This window comes from Salvelinus alpinus, chromosome 2, assembly GCF_045679555.1.
Source record: "Salvelinus alpinus chromosome 2, SLU_Salpinus.1, whole genome shotgun sequence".
Taxonomy (NCBI): domain Eukaryota; kingdom Metazoa; phylum Chordata; class Actinopteri; order Salmoniformes; family Salmonidae; genus Salvelinus; species Salvelinus alpinus.
In genome coordinates this window covers 72,642,692-72,663,643 of record NC_092087.1, presented here as the reverse complement: position 1 = coordinate 72,663,643, position 20,952 = coordinate 72,642,692, and the positions used below count along the sequence as shown (strand labels likewise).

At 41.4% G+C, this 20,952-nt stretch overlaps 1 protein-coding gene across 2 annotated transcripts; it reads left to right on the top strand.

The window, feature by feature from the left end:
- The first annotated feature begins 123 nt into the window (after positions 1-123).
- LOC139567702 (CD276 antigen-like) lies at positions 124-18,628 on the top strand. Of its 2 annotated transcripts, none has more exons than XM_071389134.1 (8): positions 124-221; positions 4,453-4,535; positions 4,771-5,100; positions 7,506-7,826; positions 8,948-9,019; positions 10,372-10,404; positions 14,978-15,042; positions 16,158-18,628. In XM_071389134.1, exons 2-8 carry the CDS (start codon positions 4,463-4,465, stop codon positions 16,161-16,163), a joined length of 900 nt encoding a protein of 299 aa, XP_071245235.1. In that variant the 5' UTR covers positions 124-221; positions 4,453-4,462; the 3' UTR covers positions 16,164-18,628. The 2 variants fall into 2 exon arrangements, with proteins under 2 accessions (XP_071245235.1, XP_071245234.1); XM_071389133.1 differs by having other exon boundaries at positions 8,897-9,019; positions 16,158-16,296.
- Positions 18,629-20,952: the final 2,324 nt, after the last annotated feature.

Genomic DNA, 20,952 nt, shown 5'->3' with positions numbered 1-20,952 from the left:
ATTTGATTCAATTAAGAATTCTAAATTAGACTGCAGTAATACATGAAGGTGTGGTTGACGGTGAGGGACTGTGATGTCAGATGTATCCTATTTCCTGTTCTTTATAAGTAGATGACAGACAGAGACAGACAGCAGTACACAGACAGCTGTGGTAATGGTGATGTCACTGCTGAGGAGTTTGCTGTTCTACTTCTCATTCAATGAATTGACCACAGCAGCAGGTAAGGCAAGCTGTTTCCTCCCACCAATCAAGGTTGATTCTGTGTTAAATCATGTTAACTCATTAAAGTGAAGGTTCTGAGTTCTGCAAATATTTCATTTTGTGTGTCCAACATTTTGGAGCTTTCTCCACATGTCAAGTATACTATATGGATTTTTTGTTGTCTCAAACCACAACCAAGTTAGCGGGGTACTACATCCTATCCCTTGATCATTGCCTGCAGTTTTGCATCTGTAGGCATATTTCATGCATCTTTCTGTGAAAGGTCCTTCCAGTAGTCCTCACAAGGGAGGAAAAAATGTCTTATTCTCCCATTGCAGCTGTTTATTCCTTTGCGCATTCTTCAGCTACAGTCACAAAGTTTTGAGAATTACACATATATGAATTTCCACAAAGTTTACTGCTTCAGTGTCTTTAGATATTTTTGTCAGATGTTACTATGGAATACTGAAGTATAATTACAAGCCTTTCATAAGTGTCAAAGGCTTTTATTGACAATTACATAATTTTTTTTTGATGCAAAGACTCAATATTTGCAGTGTTGACCCTTCTTTTTCAAGACCTCTGCAATCCGCCCTGGCATGCTGTCAATTAACTTCTGGGCCACATCCTGACTGATGGCAGCCCATTCTTGCACAATCAATGCTTGGAGTTTGTCAGAATTTGTGGGTTTTTGTTTGTCCACCCGCCTCTTGAGGATTGACCACAATATCTCAATGGGATCAAGGTCTGGGGAGTTTCCTGGCCATGGACCCAACATATCGATGTTTTGTTCCCCGAGCCACTTAGTTATCACTTTTGCCTTATGGCAAGGTGCTCCATCATGCTGGAAAAGGCATTGTTCGTCACCAATCTGTTCCTGGATGGTTGTGAGAAGTTGCTCTCGATGTGTTGGTACCATTCTTTATTCATGGCTGTGTTCTTAGGCAAAATTGTGAGTGAGCCCACTCCCTTGGCTAAGAAGCAACCCCACACATGAATGGTTCTCAGGATGCTTTACTGTTGGCATGACACAGGACTGATGGTAGCGCTCACCTTGTCTTCTCCGGACAAGCTTTTTTCCGGATGCCCCAAACAATCGGAAAGGGGATTCATCAGAGAAAATGACTTTACCCCAGTCCTCAGCAGTCCAATCCCTTTACCTTTTGCAAAATATCAGTCTGTCCCTGATGTTTTTCCTGGAGAGAAGTGGCTTCTTTGCTGCCCTTCTTGACACCAGGCCATCCTCCAAAAGTCTTCGCCTCACTGTGCGTGCAGATGCACACACCTGGCTGCTGCCATTCCTGAGCAAGCTCTGTACTGGTGGTGCCCCGATCCCGCAGCTGAATCAACTTTAGGAGACGGTCCTGGCGCTTGCTGGACTTTCTTGGGCGCCCTGAAGCCTACTGCAGAAATGCAGTGGAAATGTTTTTTGGAGATTCAGTTCATTTGCATGGCAAGAGGGACTTTCAATTAATTGCAATTCATCTGATCACTCTTCATAACATTCTGGAGTATATGCAAATTGCCATCATACAAACTGATGTGTCATTGTGTCATTCTCAAAACTTGGCCACGACTGTACATTGGCTCCAGAAGCAACAAGTATATTGTGGGTGAGAATAACTCCAACAGCTTTAGTGGCCACTTGAATTAATTTAACAGTACTGTCATCTCCCACACATTGTTTCCTTAGTAATAGAATGCGTTTCCTTCCGTGTGAAAAAAAGCCTTTCGCACTTGACTTCTCCCTCCCTTACTAGCTCTAACTTTGCTGATAGCTACTTTGAGGAAAAATGTATTTACTATGACTGCGATATGTGGTTGACCCACCTAGCTAGACTACATTATCAAAGTATGTGGACACCTGCTCGTCAAACATCTCATTCCAAAATCATGAGCATTAATATGGAGTTGGTCCCCCCTTTGCTGCTATAACAGCTGGGAAGGCTCTCCAGCAATGTTGGAACATTGTTGTGGGGACTTGCTTCCATTCAGCCACAAGAGCATTAGTGAGGTCGGGCACTGATGTTGGGCGATTAGGCCTGGCTTGCAGTCGGCGTTCCAATTCATCCCAAAGGTGTTCAATGGGGTTGAGGTCAGGCCTCTGTGCAGGCCAGTCAAGTTCTTCCACACCGATCTCAACAACCCATTCCTGTAATGACCTCGCTTTGTGTATGGGGACATTGCCATGCTGAAACAGGAAAAGATCTTCCGTAAACTGTTGCCACAAAGTTGGAAGCACATAATCGTCTAGAATGTCATTGTATGCTGTAGCATTAAGATTTCCCTTCACTGGAACTAATGGTCCTAGCCTGAACCATGAAAAACAGCCCCAGACCATTATTCCTCCTCCACCAAACGTTATAGTTGGCACTATGCATTGGGGCAAGTAGCGTTCTCCTGGCATCCGCCAAACCCAGATTCGTCCGTCAAACTGCCAGATGGTGAAGCGTGATTTATCACTCCAGAGAGCGCGTTTCCACTGCTCCAGAGTCCAATGCCGGCGAGCTTTACACCACTCCAGCCACAGCTTGGTATTGTGCATGGTGATCTTAGGCTTGTGTGCGGCTGCTTGGCCATGGAAACCCATTTCATGCAGTTCCTGACAGTTATTGTGCTGACATTGCTTCCAGATGCAGTTTGGAACTCGGTAGTGAGTGTTGCAACCGAGGACAGACGATTTTGTGTGTCCTACCACTTCGCGGCTGAGCCGTTGTTGCTCCTAGACGTTTCCACTTCACAATAACAGCACTTACAGTTAACCGGTGCAGCTGTAGCAGACAGAAATTTGATGAACTGACTTGTTGGAAAGGTGGCATTCTATGACGGTGCCAAGTTGAAAGTCACTGGGTTCTTCAGTAAGGCCATTCTACTGCCAATGTTTGTCTATGGCGATTGCATGGATGTGTGTTCAATTTTATACACCTGTCTTCAACGGGTGTGGCTGAAATAGCCGAATCCACTCATTTGAAGGGGTGTCCACATACTTTTGTACATATAGTGCATCTTAAGATGAACACTTAAGTCGCTTTGGATAAGTGTGTCTGCTAAATTATTAAAATGTAAATGCTCTTTTGTCTATTTGTATAATGTTCACATTTTATTGTGTTTGCCTGCCAAAGAAATAGTTGAAACAGGCATGTTGACAATCCAGGTGGAAGGTGACCATTTACATTTACATTTACATTTAAGTCATTTAGCAGACCAGTAGATAGTTTAATAGGGGACAGTTGCCTATGTTAGGCCCTCATTCACTATGCACTTACACTGAACAAAAATATAAATGCAACATGTAAACTGTTGGTCCCAAGTCTCATGAGCTGAAATAAAAGATCCCAGAAATGTTCCATGCGCACAATATTTTCTCAAATATTGTGCACAAATTTGTTTACATCCCTGTTAGTGCCAAGATAGTCCATCCACCTGAGAGGTGTGGCATATCAAGAAGCTGGTTAAACAGCATGATCATTACACAGGTGCACCTTGTGATGGGGACACTCAAAGGCCACTTTAAAATGTGCAGTTTTGTCATACCACACAATACCACAGATGTCTCAAGTCTTGAGGGAGTGTGCAATTGGTATGCTGCCTGCAGGAATGTACACCAGAGCTGTTGTCAGAGAATGTTATGTTAGTTTCTATACCATAAACCATCTCCAGCATCCTTTTAGGGAATTTGGCAGTACGTCCAACCAGCCTCACAACCACAGACAAGTGTATTGCGTCGTGTGGGCAAGCGGTTTGCTGAGCCAATGTTGTGAACAGAGTGCCCAATAGTGGCGGTGGGGTTATGGTATGGGAAGGCATAAGCTACGGACAATGAACACAATTGCATTTTAACGATGGCAATTTGAATGCACAGAAATACTGTGAGGCCCTTTTATTTTTAAATGTATCTGTGACCAACGGATGCATCTGAATTCCCAGTCATGTTAAATCCATAGATTTGGGCCTAAGTGAATTTATTTCAATATACTTTGATTTCATCATATGAACTGTAAATCAATAATATGTTTGAAATTGTCACATATTGCGTTTATATTTTTGTTCAGTATAATTAAGACCTATTCAACCCTTTACTTTAGATTTGTTTCTGTTAGCAACTGTTTTATGTCTTTATTTCCATACGACAGTCCAGTGCCACTCTGTGAGTGATAGGCAGTCTATAGACCTACCTCACGCAGTCTAGAGACTTACCTCATACTGCTGTGACAAGTGTTGTCATTGTACATTTCTCTCTTCCTACTCAGGAATCCAAAGATGACTTCAGCTACCAGCTTCCTGTTTGTTGCGATCCATTTAGCCTGTATCAGAGCTGGAAATTTCTCTGAGAGTAAGTTGTGCCGTGAATTCCATAATAATGATTATAAAATGTTATATACAAAAATACAACAATGTATTTATTGTTTTCAGCAGATTATTAACTTTGTGGTTTGGAAGAACTGTATATTATTTTTTACTAAATGTTCAATAAGATTGGTCACATTATGAGAAAACTGACTACTATAACAGTAATTATCTTCTGTATTTATGTGGTCTTTTACTCTGTAATGATATTTTACTTACAGCATTTGTCGAACTGGAGTGTAAAGAAGAATACCATGGGGTTTATGGTCAGCAGTCATTGCTAGAGTGTATTGTCAAAGCTGTTCAGAACGTGACCATCTTGACGGTGACCTGGAAGAGGGTGGGAGGTGATGCAATTTTGTTGGAATACCATAAACATGAAAATGCCTCAGCCCTTGGATATAAATTTGCCATGCCATCCTGGAACAACAAGAATATGAATGTGTCCTTGTTGTTGACTAATACCAAGATGGCCGACAAGGGGGTGTATGAATGCATGGTGAGAACAGACAGTGGTGATGCTACAGTTACAATGAGCCTCAGTGTCACAGGTGAGTCCTATACTCTCTACAGTTCAACTAAATGTGATTATAAAAATACAAGCACCTTTCAACACAGGTTCATGAAAGGAGAAAACGGAACATGTGAGATATTCAGCCACTCTTTAAGGGCAATATAAGAATACAATACAACATTTTATTTTTTGAAATATGTCTCAGCTCATAGCCTTCATCAGGGTATTATGATGCCCACATCTTGAAATGAAGTTCTATTCAACTTCCATTGTTGTCACACACACACACACACACACACACACACACACACACACACACACACACACACACACACACACACACACACACACACACACACACACACACACACACACACACACACACACACACACACACACACACACACACACACACATACAGTTATGATACAAAGTTGATAAGGATGTTAAGTCTGGAATATGTTCAGGGGGAGTTCAGATCTATTTGTAAGTGTGTGATTGGACAGCACAGCAGGAGCATTGTTACTTTCTGTTTCAGAATGACAGTGCTCAAACGGCACAGAGTAGTACCAGTGGGAATGTCCACAACTAGCCTCCATAATGCCATTCTACCCATGTCATGCAATCAGTGTTTACAAATAATGTACACAGACTCAATTAGAACATGTGAGTGATAAAAGAAAGGTAATTCAAGTTGATTAAAAATCACTCCTCCAGTAATCTCATTCCAAGTTATATGGGTGTTGAAAAGGTGCAAAGTCTGTCTTAACGATGTTTACCCACTGATGTTGTTGCGAACTGCACCCACATGTACAGTTGAAGTTGGAAGTTTACATACACTTAGGTTGGAGTCATTAAAACTCATTTTTCAAACACTCCACAAATTTCTTGTTAACAAACTACAGTTTTGGCAAGTTGGTTAGAACATCTACTTTGTGCATGACACAAGTCATTTTTCCAACAATTGTTAACAGACAGATTATTTCACTTATAATTCACTGTATCACAATTCCAGTGGGTCAGAAGTTTACATACACTAAGTTGACTGTGCCTTTAAACAGCTTGGAAAATTCCAGAAAATGATGATAGGCTAATTGACATCATTTGAGTCAATTGGAGGTGTACCTGTGGATGTATTTCAAGGCCTACCTTCAAACTCAGTACTTCTTTGCTTGACATCATGGGAAAAATCAAAAGTTGTAGACCTCCACACAAGTCTGGTTCATCCTTGGGAGCAATTTCCAAATGCCTGAAGGTACCACGTTCAACTGTACAAACAATAGTAAGCAAGTATAAAGACCATGGGACCACGCAGCCGTTATACCACTCAGGAAGGAGACACGGTCTGTCTCCTAGAGATGAATGTATTTTGGTGCGAAAAGTGAAAATCAATCCCAGAACAACAGCAAAGGACCTTGTGAAGATGCTGGAGGAAACAGGTACAAAAGTAGTCTCTATCCACAGTAAAACGAGTCCTATTTCGACATAACCTGAAAGGCTGCTCAGCAAGTAAGAAGTCACTGCTCCAAAACTGCCATTAAAAAAAGCCAGGCTACGGTTTGCAACTGCACATGGGGACAAAGATCGAACTTTTTGGAGAAATGTCCTCTGGTCTGATGAAACATAAATAGAGCTGTTCGGCCATAATGACCATTGTTATGTTTGGAGGAAAAAGGGGGTGGCTTGCAAGCCAAAGAACACCATCCCAACTGTGAAACACGGGTGTGGCAGCATCATGTTGTGGGGGTGCTTTGCTGCAGGCGGGACTGGTGTGCTTCACAAAATAGATGGCGTCATGAGGATGGAAAATTATGTGGATATATTGAAGCAACGTCTCAAGACATAAGTCAGGAAGATAAAGCGTGGTTGCAAATGGGTCTTCCAAATGGACAATGACCCCAAGCATACTTACAAAGTTGTGGCAAAATGGCTTAAGGACAACAAAGTCAAGGTATTGGAGTGACCATCATAAAGCCTTGACCTCAATCCCATAGAAAATGTGGGCAGAACTGAAAAAGCGTGTGTGAGCAAGGAGGCCTACAAACCTGACTTAGTTACACCAGCTCTGTCAGGAGGAATGGGCCAAAATTCACCCAATTTATTGTGGGAAGCTTGTGGAAGGCTTCATAAAATGTTTGACTTAAGTTAAACAATTTAAAGGCAATGCTACCAAATACTAATTGAGTGTATGTAACCTTCTGACCCACTGGGAATGTGATGATAGAAATAAAAGCTGAAATAAATCATTCTCTCTACTATTATTCTGACATTTCACCTTCTTAAAATAAAGTGGTGATTCTAACTGACCTAAGACAGGGAATTTTTACTAGGATTAAATGTCAGAAATTGTGAAACTGACTTTAAATGTATTTGGCTAAGGTGTATGTGAACTTCCAACTTCAACTGTATGTAATATAAATTCTTTCTCTCTCTCTCTTCCAGCTATGTACAAATCACCAACCATGAGTTCCAGTCCTGAGAACTGCATAAAACAGAACACAGATGTGACCATTTTCTGCAACACTACAGGTGGGCACCAGAAAGGGTTGATCTGGTGGTTTGACGAGTTTGGCACGAACTGCACAGGCAGTGCTGAACTTGTGGCCAAAAAGACAGACGACACACTGTTTAGCCTCTCCAGTAAACTAACAATTCTGAAGGCTACATACAGTGGTTCCACAAACTACTCATGCACAGTGCACAACACCAATGGAGTCCAGGAGGGGAAGGCATCATTTGAGATCCCGTTTGTATGTTCAGCAGGTACGTTCTGCCATCGTGGTCAGTATACACAGTGTGTATGAATGTTTGTGATGTCATCCTTTTTGAAAGCAGGGCCAAATCCAAAACATGCCAGTCTCCCTTATTCGCTCATCCTAACCCTGATCATTGTAAACAATTCAGCCTCAATCTAGTCTACTTTTATCAGCATAGGCCTTTTTTACGACATCTTTATCATGTGTGAGCACAATAAATCAGCCTTATAATGAGAGAACATGTCACTGAGGGGTGGAGTAGATCAGGCCATAACATGCTCCCAAATCTGACTGAACATCTTCCTTGAAACTGGAAAAAAGAAGATGAATGTCTTGGTTTGGCTAAGAAACATTCCATACATGTTTCAATATGATTCCAGAAGATTTTCCATGTTTGCTTAATCCAGTCTGCTTGTCATCTGGTGAGCCTAGAGGAAATTACTAGGTTAATAATGATAGTGGAGTTGTAAATACCTGCACTAGTTGCAAATTAGAGCTCATAGTCTCCAATCTGTCTCTAATGCTCCATCTTATCACGATTCAGTGCAGTCATAATACCTTCTTACCAGAACATTCCTTATCTGCAGTTGTTTCTCACCTCTCGCAGCCATTTTGAATGTTTTTTTCTGACCTGCCTGGCGGGGAATTTCCAAATACAAATGATCCATTTGATGAGAAAACGAATTAGTTTTAGCAATGGGAAGTAAATTAAGATTATATTTAGATTAGAAAAGAGCTCTAGTCTGTTTATTTTAAAGATATCAAAATAATCAAGAATTACTCTGCAGGAAATTAAGTTGGAACAAGTGACATGACCTGATACTGACTTTGACCAATCATAACTGACCTTTTCCTCTGTATTTGATATTTTAGAATAATATTGGAACTTCTATTTAGTTGAAATGACATTGAACTTTGGTTGACTGAATCCAGGTCTGCTGGATTAGATTTGTAAAAATAATCATTTTATTTGTTCTCAATCATGGACTTTGTGACCAGACATAGATGCACAGAGTAGCACTACCTGTATTTAATTCAAATATCTGTGAATTGTTTATTTTCCACCTGCATTTGAAGGTTCAAAAGATGATTTTGCTTCTGACTCCACCATCCATTGGCTTGCCCCAGTTGGGGTCATAGGATCTCTGATCATTGGACTCCTTGCTGCGCTGCTGATATTAAAGAGGCGCTCTGTCCAACGTAAGTACATGAATTGTCATACAGTACAGACTGATGACAGCTCTCTTAGACTGTGCTACATGGGCCTGGCTGATATGTGCGATCTCTCTGTGTGTAACTCCTCCATGAACAGATATGAAGCTTTGTTGAGTATCATGGATCTCTGCTTGGCGTGCTAAATGAACCTGTATAGTGGGACTGCATGCTTTGGCAGTTGGCAGCCACCCATTTTGGCTCTGAATAGGGATGAATACCTTAAAGTTACACTGCCAAGTACCTCAGTAGTCAAACAACCTAGTGAAAATACCCAGGCTCAGCCAGTCGTCATGTACAGTAGTTAAACATCAGACATCTTTACTATATGATCAGTGGCTTTCAGCCATGTGTGGTATAGGCTTATACTAACCATGAAAAACAGTGTATTTGATGCTCAATCCAAGTCAATATTAATGGATTAAGCATGAACTGCACTAGTAGGCTATTTATTGTTCATCACTTTTGCTTTACTTATTAACTTTTTTGTATACTGTACAAAAATATAAACGCAACATGCAACAATTTGAACCATTTTACTGAGTTACAGTTCATATAAGGAAATCAGTTAACTGGAAACATTAAATGAGACCCTAATCTATGGATTTCACATGACTGGGCAGGGGTGCATCAATGGGTGAGCCTGGGAGGGCTCAGGCCCACCCACTTCGGAGCCAGGACCAGCTAATTCATTTTCCCCACAAAAGGGCTTTATTACAGACAGAAATACTCCTCAGTTTCATCAGCTGTCCGGTTGGTTGGTCTCAGATGATCCCGCAGGTGAGAAGCCGGATGTGGAGGTCCTGGGCTGTCGTGGTTACATGCGGTTGTGAGGCCGGTTGGACGTAATGCAAAATACTCTAAAACGACATTGGGAGGCGGGTTATGGTAGAGAAGTGAACATTAAATTATATGGCAACAGCTCTGATGGACGTTCCTGCAGTCAACATACCAAATGCACACTCACTCAAAACTTGACACATCTGTGGCATTGTGATGTGTGACAAAATTGCACATTTTAGAGTGGCCTTTTGGTGTCCCCAGCACAAGGTGCACCTGTGTAATGATGCTGTTTAATCAGCTTCTTGACAAGCCACACTTCTCAGGTGGATGGATTATTTTTGCAAAGGATAAATGCTTACTAACAGGGATGTAAATGCTTTTGTGCACAATTTCAGAGACATACATTTTTTGTGCATATGGAACATTTCTGGGATTTTTAATTCAGGACATTAAACATGGGACCAAGACTTTACATGTTGCATTTATATTTTTGTTCAGTACAGTTTGTTTTAAGCTAAATTGTAATAGTAGGTTTTGTGTTCTTTTTTTTTTCACAGGAGCTCGAAGGCAGTCCACCTTACCATTAATGAGTATGTCCTTCAATATTCAGTATTTATTAAAAAATGTAATTTTTGTTTGTCACTTTGGGTTCATGGTTTCCCATCTTTCCTAGACAGTTCACAGAATTCCCTGTAGAAGCAATACATATAATTTATAATGACCAGCATCATAATTTGATAATTATAACTCAACAAATGAAAATGATTACATTTTCCAAGGCAAAAGCAACACTCCGTAATGCATTCACATAGCCCAAACAGACTGGCACTCAGGCTATCATGTCAACCCCTTGTCACTCATTGTCATGCCTAACATCTTTGTCTTGACAATGAGCTATGGAGTTGGCAAGAGTAGTACAAACAGATATTTGACCAGGCTAGCATTCACATGATTTTGGTTTGTGAAACTAGCCACTCAGCCGGAACACATGTCTGTCTGTTCCCTCCCTTTGAATTTAATGACTTATTTGATTGAATGTAGGTCAAAGGGTAGTGTTTCATCCGTCACAAGTGGAGTATAAAATGGAGGCCGGATGATTACTAATTGTTTACCAAAACAGTTGGCGATGATGATAGCTCCACTTTTGTATTGTTCTCATGGGGAAAACTTAAGAATTGACTCACCCCTGTTCTAATTTCGGTGTTTTAGCTGCATGGCTGTGGTGAAGGGAGATTATTTATTTGGGTCATCCTAAACTCAGCAAAAAAAGAAAACGTCAACTGTGTTAATTTTCAGCAAACTTAACATGTGTAAATATTTGTATGACATATCAAGATTTAACAACAGAAATAAACTGAACAAGTTCCACAGACATATGACTAACAGAAATTGAATAATGTGTCCCTGAATAAAAAGGGGGTCAAAAGTAAGTCAGTATCTGGTGTGGCCACCAGCTGCATTAAGTACTGCAGTGCATTGCCTTCTCATGGACTGCACCAGATTTGCCAGTTCTTGCTGTGAGATGTTACCCCACTCTTCCACCAAGGCACCTGCAAGTTCCCGGACATTTCTGAATGGAATTGCCCCAGCCCTCAACGCCCGATCCAATGAGTCCCAGATGTGCTCAATGGGATTGAGATCCGGGCTCTTCGCTGGCCATGGCAGAACACTGACATTCCTGTCTTGCAGGAAATCACGCACAGAATAAGTGGTGTGGCATTGTCATGCTGGAGGGTCATGTCAGGATGAGCCTGCAGGAAGGGTACCACATGAGGGAGGAGGATGTCTTCCCTGTAACGCACAGCGTTGAGATTTCCTGCAATGACAAGCTCAGTCCAAAGATGCTGTGACACACCGCCCCAGACCATGACGGACCCTCCACCTCCAAATCGATCCCGCTCCAGAGTACAGGCCTCAGTGTAACGCTCATTCCTTCAACCATAAACGCGAGTCTGACCATCACCCCTGGTGAGACAAAACTATGACTCGTCAGTGAAGGGCACTTTTTGCCAGTCCTGTCTGGTCCAGCGACAGTGGGTTTGTGCCCATGGGCAACGTTGTTGCCGGTGATGTCTGGTGAGGACCTTCCTTACAACAGGCCTACAAGCCCTCAGTCCAGCCTCTTTCAGCCTATTGCGGACAGTCTGAGCACTGATGGAGGGAAAGTGCATTCCTGGTGTAACTCGGGCAGTTGTTGTTGCCAGCCTGTACCTGTCCCGCAGGTGTGATGTTTGGATGTATCGATCCTATGCAGGTGTTTTTACACGTGGTCTGCCACTGCGAGGACAATCAGCTGTCCGCCCTGTACTGCTGTCTTAAGCGTCTCACAGTACGGACATTGCAATTTATTGCCCTGGCCACATCTGCAGGCCTCATACCTCCTTGCAGCATGCCTAAGGCACGTTCACGCAGATGAGCAGGGACCCTGGGCATCTTTCTTTTGGTGTTTTTAAGAGTCAGTAGAAAGGCCTCTTTAGTGTCCTAATTTTTCATAACTGTGACCATAATTGACTACCATCTGTAAGTTAACGACCGTTCTACAGGTGCATGTTCATTGAACAAGCATGGGAAACAGTGTTTAAACCCTTTACAATGAAGATCTGTGAAGTTATTTGGATTTTACGAATTATCTTTGAATTACCGTTTTTTTTTGCTGAGTTTATTATGTAATGCTGGGTGAAATATGGGCCTATCTGCACTGTGAGGGAAGACCTGTCTTGCAAGTAGGGCTGGGCGATCGAGTTTTTTCTCTCTCGATATATTAGAGTTTGTTTGAATGCGATATGGAAAATGTCTATCGCAAGAATTGAGGTTCTGTTATAATGTTGTAACGTTTTACAAATGCAGCGTCTCACTGTCTCTTCGCTGTCAGCCCAATGTGGAATCATGTCCCAGTTGCGTGCCAACACGTGCACATAGGTTATCCACCAATCACAACCCTAGACAGCCTTTCACAAATTGTAACCACGCTGACGAAGTGTAGCTGCGGTAAGAGTTCCACCAAAATGGAAAGTAGGGAAACCAGCTCAGCCACTCGTGAGGATGAAATCATCCCCGAAAAGGGCAGCAATGTTTTTTCAGTAATATGGAAGTGGTTCGGGTTGAAGAGGTCTGTTGTTCAGCAAACGAATGTCCTGTGCAAAATGTGTCGAAAGACAGTTGCTACGAAAAGCAGCAGTACAACCAACCCCTTCCATCACCTGCAACTGAAACACGCGGTGGAATGGGAGGAATTCGTGAGACTACGCAATGCCGATTCCAGTCGCCCAATTTCCAAAATGTCAGCTAAAAGACAAACTACCATAGTCGCTTCCTTTTCAAATGTAATCCCTTATGACAAAAGTTTGAGGTAGAAGGAGATAACGGATGCAGTGACCTATTACATAGCGAAAGATATGGTTCCAATCTTTACAGTAGAAATGTCAGCGTTTAAAAATCTGCTAGGTACAGGTGACCACAAATCAGCTGCCAAGCCGCAAGTATTTCACGGAGAAGCCCTGCCGCGAATATACACTGCTACCCGCGAAAGAGTCGCAGAGAAGCTGGCTAGTGTTTCTTATTTTTCCACCACAGCCGATCTATGGTCGAGCAGAACGTCAGAGCCATACCTAAATGTGACAGTCCACTACATAAATGAAGACTGGAAACTGTAGAACAGACGTCTAACTTCCCCGATGATCATACGGGTGAAGTAATAGTCCAGGATCTCAAAGACTCTGGCATCGTGGAAGATGAGTGAAGACCAACAGGTGTGCATGATAACTGACAGCAGGAGCAACATGATAAAAGCATTGCGTTTGAACAACTGGACCCGCCTGCTGTGCTTTGGGCACAGGCTTCACCTCGCCATCGGTAAGTGTGACATTGGATAATTAAAGTGCATTCAAAAAAGTTATGTTCAGGCCAGCTGTAGGCTAATGTGTTAGTAGTTGTCATTCTGCCAATCCAATAGCAAATAACCACAGGCTGTGTTGATATCTGAATTACTGGAGAACTGAGATCAAGTAGAGACTCTGGACGAAGTGGATCAGGTATGGTAAAAGGCAGTTTTATTCAGAGGTAAAGATATCTGAGATAGCGCGCACGGACTCGTTCTGTCTGGCTCATAGGGAACCGTCGGAACAGAGCCCCGAAACATAGTGCAAATGTATTTTATACAGGTAATAAAGTAGGTTGAGTCTGGCTGGTCTGGTCTTCTGGTTGGTCCTGATGAGTTGGGAGAGGTCCCCTTCAGGCTAGTGTCACTGTCCCATTGGCTCTGAGTAGAGTCCTTTGTCTTCAGAAATGTTCAGCTAAAACAGGAGATTAGGTGTGTGCGTAGATGTTCCTATTTTGACATTTCTGTGTGTCTCTGTAAAATGTTCAGCCTGAAGAGGAGATTTTGTGTGTGCGTAGATGTTCCTGTCTTATCAGTGTTTATGAAAGGTTTGCGTCAGCCGTCTGTCCCTGGGTGTGTGTGTGTCTCAGTATCTCGTGAAATGCAGACCCAAGCACCCTGTTGGTCAAGGCCTTTCCTGTTTTAATCAGTGTTTGTGTGGGGTTTGTGTCAGCCATCTGTCTCTGGGTGTGTGTGGGTCTCAGTATCTGCTTATGAGTTTGTGAGAAACCCTGTTTTGAAAGAAGTTAGTTATAACAACGTAATAGCAATATGCTTGTGTTATTTTAAATGGTATTTATTACAGCTGTTTTAATTATAACAACAAATTAACTAAATTAATACATTTTCAATCAAAATGATTATATAAATTACATTCAAACAGCTAGTGGTCAAACATTCCTAAACAATAGAATAGACGTGTGGATGTGTTAATTTGTTTTGCACAAATGGGCCTTGAGGCCTTTTTAAAAATTTTAATAAAGAAAATTCAGTTAATAATTAAGTTTTGGCCTTTTTTAATTTGTTTAGAGAAAAACAAGAAATCGAGATATATCGGTAATCGTCCAAACCTCTGGATTTTTGTTGTTGTTGAGATATTACTTTTAGGACATGTCACCCAGCCCTACTTGCAAGTCTCTTGACTAACTTTTTATTTTATTTCTGCCCAACTCTTATTTTCACTGAATTTTGGAGGAGGCAATGCTCCTCTGGAGATTGAAACGTTACATGACATTCCTCCACAATATGTCACAGATCAGCTTCTGACTTGTCCTTGTCGGTTATAGGGGACAGTGGCCACCCAACTGACAGGCACCACGATGATGAGGCGGAAGGAAAAGTTATCCTTACTGTATGTTGTATCTACATCTAATATGTCTATCTCTATTGTACATCTAAAATGAATATCTAAAACATATTGTATCTACATCTACTGTATTTAGAATAGCTCTTTCTATTCAGCATCATAGCTTCATAGGGGACATATTTTTTATGATTGAGTATCCTGTAGTTAACCTTGTAGTTATTTTGTAGTTTACATGCTGCTCTTGCTCCTTGTAATGATTAGTGAAGTGTCTCCTGTTTTTACTTTCTATTGTTGTGTAACAATATGCTCTCTCTCTCTCTCGCTCTCTCTCTCTCTCTCTCTCTCTCTCTCTCTCTCTCTCTCTCTCTCTCTCTCTCTCTCTCGCTCTCTCTCTCGCTCTCTCTCTCTCGCTCTCTCTCTCTCGCTCTTTCTTTCTCTCGCTCTTTCGCTCTTTCTTTCTCTCGCTCTTTCTTTCTCTCGCTCTTTCGCTCTTTCTTTCTCTCGCTCTTTCTTTCTCTCGCTCTTTCGCTCTTTCTTTCTCTCGCTCTTTCTTTCTCTCGCTCTTTCGCTCTTTCTTTCTCTCGCTCTTTCTTTCTCTCGCTCTTTCTTTCTCTCGCTCTTTCGCTCTTTCTTTCTCTCGCTCTCTCGCTCTCTCGCTCTTTCGCTCTTTCGTTCTCTCGCTCTTTCTTTCTCTCGCTCTTTCTTTCTCTCGCTCTTTCGCTCTTTCTTTCTCTCGCTCTTTCTTTCTCTCGCTCTTTCGCTCTTTCTTTCTCTCGCTCTCTCGCTCTTTCGTTCTCTCGTTCTCTCGCTCTTTCGTTCTCTCGCTCTTTCGTTCTCTCGCTCTCTCGCTCTTTCGTTCTCTCGCTCTTTCGTTCTCTCGCTCTTTCGTTCTCTCGCTCTTTCGTTCTCTCGCTCTTTCGTTCTCTCGCTCTTTCGTTCTCTCGCTCTTTCGTTCTCTCTCGCTCTTTCGTTCTCTCTCGCTCTTTCGTTTTCTCTCTCTTTCGCTCTTTCGTTTTCTCTCTCTTTCGCTCTTTCGTTTTCTCTCTCTTTCGCTCTTTCGTTTTCTCTCTCTTTCGCTCTTTCGTTTTCTCTCTCTTTCGCTCTTTCGTTCTCTCTCTCTCTCGCTCTTTCGTTCTCTCTTTCTCACTCTGTCTCTCCAGGTCTAAACAGTGACAGGACCAGCATTCCAGTCTTTAGTAACTGATTCGTTAACTGGCAGTCTCTGTAAGGGACTGTTTCCTTGACGATCAATAAGGGGCTTGTCACTATCCTTTGGACTGTTTCCTGTTAAGTGTCCGATGACAGTCACTTTGGCACTCAGGTCATTCTAATTGCGGCATTTGTTTCTTCACAATCTACTGATGGCAGCCTTTAAAGTCTGTGGTTGATTACAAATGATATGTAACTGCCCTATATATCAATGTTTCTATACAGGGTAGCCATGGTGTCACTCTAGATTCTACCACTGTAGAACATTGGTACACTGTAATACCAGGTAATCGAATCACTGTACACACTATACTGCAAGGTGCATGGTTTAACATTCCAGGTTTCCTCTACTGTAGATTCTAGACAATTGGTTGTTATTACTATACTGTAACACCATACCATCAAATCACTAATGTTACACGCTGTTCTATACTAAGGTTGTGCGAACATTCAATTTGAACACTGCACTTTTCTGAAAACATGTACTAAAACTGGTTTCCCTTCTGAAAGAGGGTTTCGCAAGACTGTACAACAACCACTCTTATAACCAAAAGCCAGCCTGTTGCTCCTACCACAGATTTAGTTTTTGGCCTCCCTCTTTCTCCTTGTCTTGCTCGATCTGCTAGTGTAAAATGCAGATTTATATCTTGCTCAGAGCGCACGTCCAGGAAATGCAATGGAAGGAAACTGTAAACATGTTGATCATCAGGTTTCAACAGCTACTAATGCGTCTGCCAGTATTCTCCCTGGGCTTTGATTCTGCTACAATATCTCTGGGGAGAATGTGAGTCCCCACATTGTTTCTATTGAGTCCCAAATGGCACCCAATTCCCTATATAGTGCACTACTTTTGACCAGAGGGAATAGGGTGCCATTTGGAATGCATGCAACCTTTGACTTGACTTTGTGTTTTATAATTTTTGGCACTGAATGTAACATATAACCATTACTAGAAGTCAGCCTGTTGCTCCTACCACAGAGGATTTTGTTTGTGGCCTTCCTCTTTCTCCTTTCTTCTTGTCTTGCGCCATCTGCTGGTGTAAAATTCAGATCTATATTTACATCTTGCCCAGGGCTCGCCTCCATGAAGGCAGTGCAATGGAACGCAACTGTAAACCTGAAAAACAAGAGTCGATTAGTAATCTGAGAGAATTAGTTATCAGTTTCAAGTTGAACATGTACATGTTTACCTGGTGGTTGATTATGATACTTATGTAAATGCCACAATTGTTTTATGTTATGAAAGAGGCTGCTATTGTCTTAATATTGTACTTATATAATGACTGTTTCAGTTCCCATGATGTTTTACTGCTACCATGTTTACTGCTGTCATATAGACTGAGAAATCTGTTGTTGTATTGTGACAGCTTGAGGTGAATGGCGTCCACAACAAAACTCCACCTCCCATAATTCCTGCCATATCTTGTATCAGTTCCTTCTTACTTCAGTACATGATTGGCAGTTGGTACTATAGATACAGCTAGAATGATTAATCGATTTATATGCTAGCCTGCTTGGCACTGGTCAGGGCTCTTCCAAAGAAGCTTGGACTTTTGGCTTAGCTCTATGGTGGTTTGAGATGTTCATGTGTAAAGTTTTGTTTATTTCGCAGTTCAACAAAATGGGTTCTCTTCTCTGTATGAAGTGTATATCAAGCGATTTGTTGATGTGCCTGCTTGAGGCCTACTCCACATACTTTTTTGTTGTCCCCTGTTTTTTTGTATATTTCACACTTTGAAATTCCTTTTCAAATCCCACACCTTGACACTGTTCAGGTTTTGTAAATAGGATGACGATTTTAATTGTAGTTTTTAATTACTACAATCTTAAATGAAAAAAAAGAAAAATGAAAATCATAATTGATGGTGAGGCTAATCTGAAATGTTCTAAGGTCTAAACTGTTTTAAGGAACCAAAAGCAGTAAACCATTGTGAGAAAAATGTATATAATTACTGCACAAAGATGTTTTAATTTTTTTTATCCATCCTTATGCATTATATAAGTAGTTACAGTACCTAAAGACTATTTTTATCCCAGCGACAGTACATGGTTGCATTCATTAGTGCACACCGTAGCAAAACAATTCAACGGAAAACAAATGTTTCTTATTGGACAAGTTCAGGTGGTCCCTACACATTTTGGTCAATCTGCTATCATTTCGTTCCATGTGAAAACAACCCTGGTTTGATTGAATCCAAAGATGTGACACTGAAAAGAAGACAACTTGTCCATTAGAGCAGGGTTCCCCTAACTGGCAGCCCACGGGCCGGTGGTTTTATTTTACCTCCCAAAAATATACAGTTTTGACCCCCCCCAAAAAAATATACACTACCGTTCAAAAGTTTGGGTCACTTAGAAATGTCCTTGTTTTTGAAAGAAAAGCAAATTTTTGTGACCATTAAAACATCAAATTGATCAGAAATACAATGTAGACATTGTTATTGTTGTAAATGACTATTGTAGCTGGAAACTGCTTTTTGTGTTGTTGGAATATCTACGGAGGCCCATTATCAACAACCATCGCTCCTGTGTTCCAATGGCACGTTGTTAGCTAAAGTTTATTAAGTTTATCATTTTAAACGGCTATTTGCAAAAGGGTTTTCTAATGATCAATTGTTAGCACAGCTGAAAACTGTTCTGATTTTAAAGAAGCAATAAAACTGGCCTTTGGACTAGCTGATGCTCCAGATACTCAGCATTTGTGGGTTTGATTACAGGCTCAAAATGGTCAGAAACAAAACTTTCTTCTGGAACTCGACAGTCTATTCTTGTTCTGGGAAATGAAGGCTATTCCATGCAAGAAATTGCCAAGAAACTGAAGATCTCGTACAGTGCTGTGTACTACTCCCTTCACAGAACAGTGCAAACTGGCTCTAACCAGAATAGAAAGAGGAGTGGGAGGCACAACTGAGCAAGAGGACAAGTACATTAAAGTATCTAGTTTGAGAAACAGACGCCTCACAAAAAAAAAGTTTTAGATGTATGCCAGCAAAGCCACAACACAATACATAAATTGCACTATAACGGTGGCAAACGGTGCCCACAAACTCTTAGGTCCTACATACATTTACATGCTAAAATCACCACTGGAATGCAATAAAGTTGATTTACAGGTGGGTCTATTGTTGTGTTTTTATAACAATGCAATCCATAAATTCTCCACTCACCATATTTTATTTGTCTAACAGAATAAACCATTGAAATTATAATACAATTTAATACATAACATAAAATTAAATGACAAATTCTGAATTAAATTGTATATAGTGTTCAGTAATACATGCAGGTGTGGTTGACTGTGTGGGGCTGTGATATCAGATGTATCCTATTTCCTGTGTCCATATAAGCAGATGTAAGACAGAGACAGCAGTACACAGCCAGCTGTGGTGATGGTGATGCCACTTCTGAGGTGTTTTCTGTTGTCCCACTTGTCACTCAATGAATTGACCTCAGTAGCAGGTAAGGCAAGCTGTTTCCTCCCACTGTTAGGTTCTAAATATCAGAGTAAGAACTCGACGGACACTATGAAAGCTTAAACCAAGTTTTTTTTTCACCCCAAAGGATCGAACAGCTGAACAGACAAAATACATATTCACACAAGCTCTGATATTTAACCCTTTCTCATATGCTGAGTCTCCTACACATCTGAACAGCCAGTGCATCTCTGTTGCTAGACAGAACCTTAGTGATATCTGTTCTTCCTCACTTCATCTGATCTGACCTGACCTCTGCCCCAAAGTGCTCACTCCTCCCCAACTCACGGCTGTCATGTTGACTTGTACCAGACCGTTTCTTTTCTCCCATAGGACCCCTGATGGCTAACAATAACATATCCAGACAGAATGTAAACATTATACATTCCCTTCTCTCCCTCAGTGACATGAATAAGTATATTTCATATTCTCAGAACCCAAATCCACCAATCAAGGTTGATTCTGTATTAAATCATCAGTATGGTACATATGTATCATCTTTGAATCTAACAACCATGGTTTCTCTTTCTTCCCTATCTTTTCTATAGAAGCTATTCTCTGGGTGAAGATGGGGGAGAAGTTTACCATGAAGTGCTCCACTTTTTAAAAAGAACAAGAAGGAATGTACCTGTATGTCAGAGGCTGGTGGGAGGAGCTATAGGAGGACGGGCTCATTGTAATAGCTGGAATCAATGGTACGGTATAGAAACTACATGTTTGACTCTGTTCCATTTATTGCTTTCTAGCCATGACAATGAGCCCGTCCTCCTATAGCTCCTCCCACCTGCCGCCGCCTCTCTATGTTGGGCTGGACAGGGGCGTAGAGGTGCGATATTTCCACCAGCGTAACATCTAGCTGACCCACAGTTGGCTGGATGTCCTTTGGTTGGTGGACCATTTTTGATACTCACAGGAAATAGTTTAGCGTGAATCTCAGCAGCGTTGCAGTTCTTGACAGAAACCGGTCCGCCTGTCACCTACACCGTTCAAAGGCACTTAAATCTTTTGTCTTGCCCATTCACCTTCTGAATGGCACACATACAAAATCCATGTCTCAATTGTCTCAGGGCCTAAAAATCTTTTTTTTAACCTGTCTCCTCCCCTTCATCTACACAGATGTAAGTGGATTTAACAAGTGACATCATTAAGGGATCATAGCTTTCACCTGGATTCACCTTGTCAGTTTATGTCATGGAAAGAGCATGTGTTAATGTTTTGTATACTCAGTGTATAGACTTCATCAGGGTGTTATGATGGCCACATGTTGAAATGC

What these genes read in the sequence shown, in the direction of transcription:
- LOC139567702 (XM_071389133.1), top strand. Translation starts at nt 4,463, where the DNA reads ATGACTTCAGCTACCAGCTTCCTGTTTGTTGCGATCCATTTAGCCTGT. An exon ending in AGCTGGAAATTTCTCTGAGA is followed by an intron (nt 4,536 to 4,770) that starts GTAAGTTGTGCC and finishes TTTTACTTACAG; the next exon opens with CATTTGTCGAACTGGAGTGT. An exon ending in AATGAGCCTCAGTGTCACAG is followed by an intron (nt 5,101 to 7,505) that starts GTGAGTCCTATA and finishes TCTCTCTTCCAG; the next exon opens with CTATGTACAAATCACCAACC.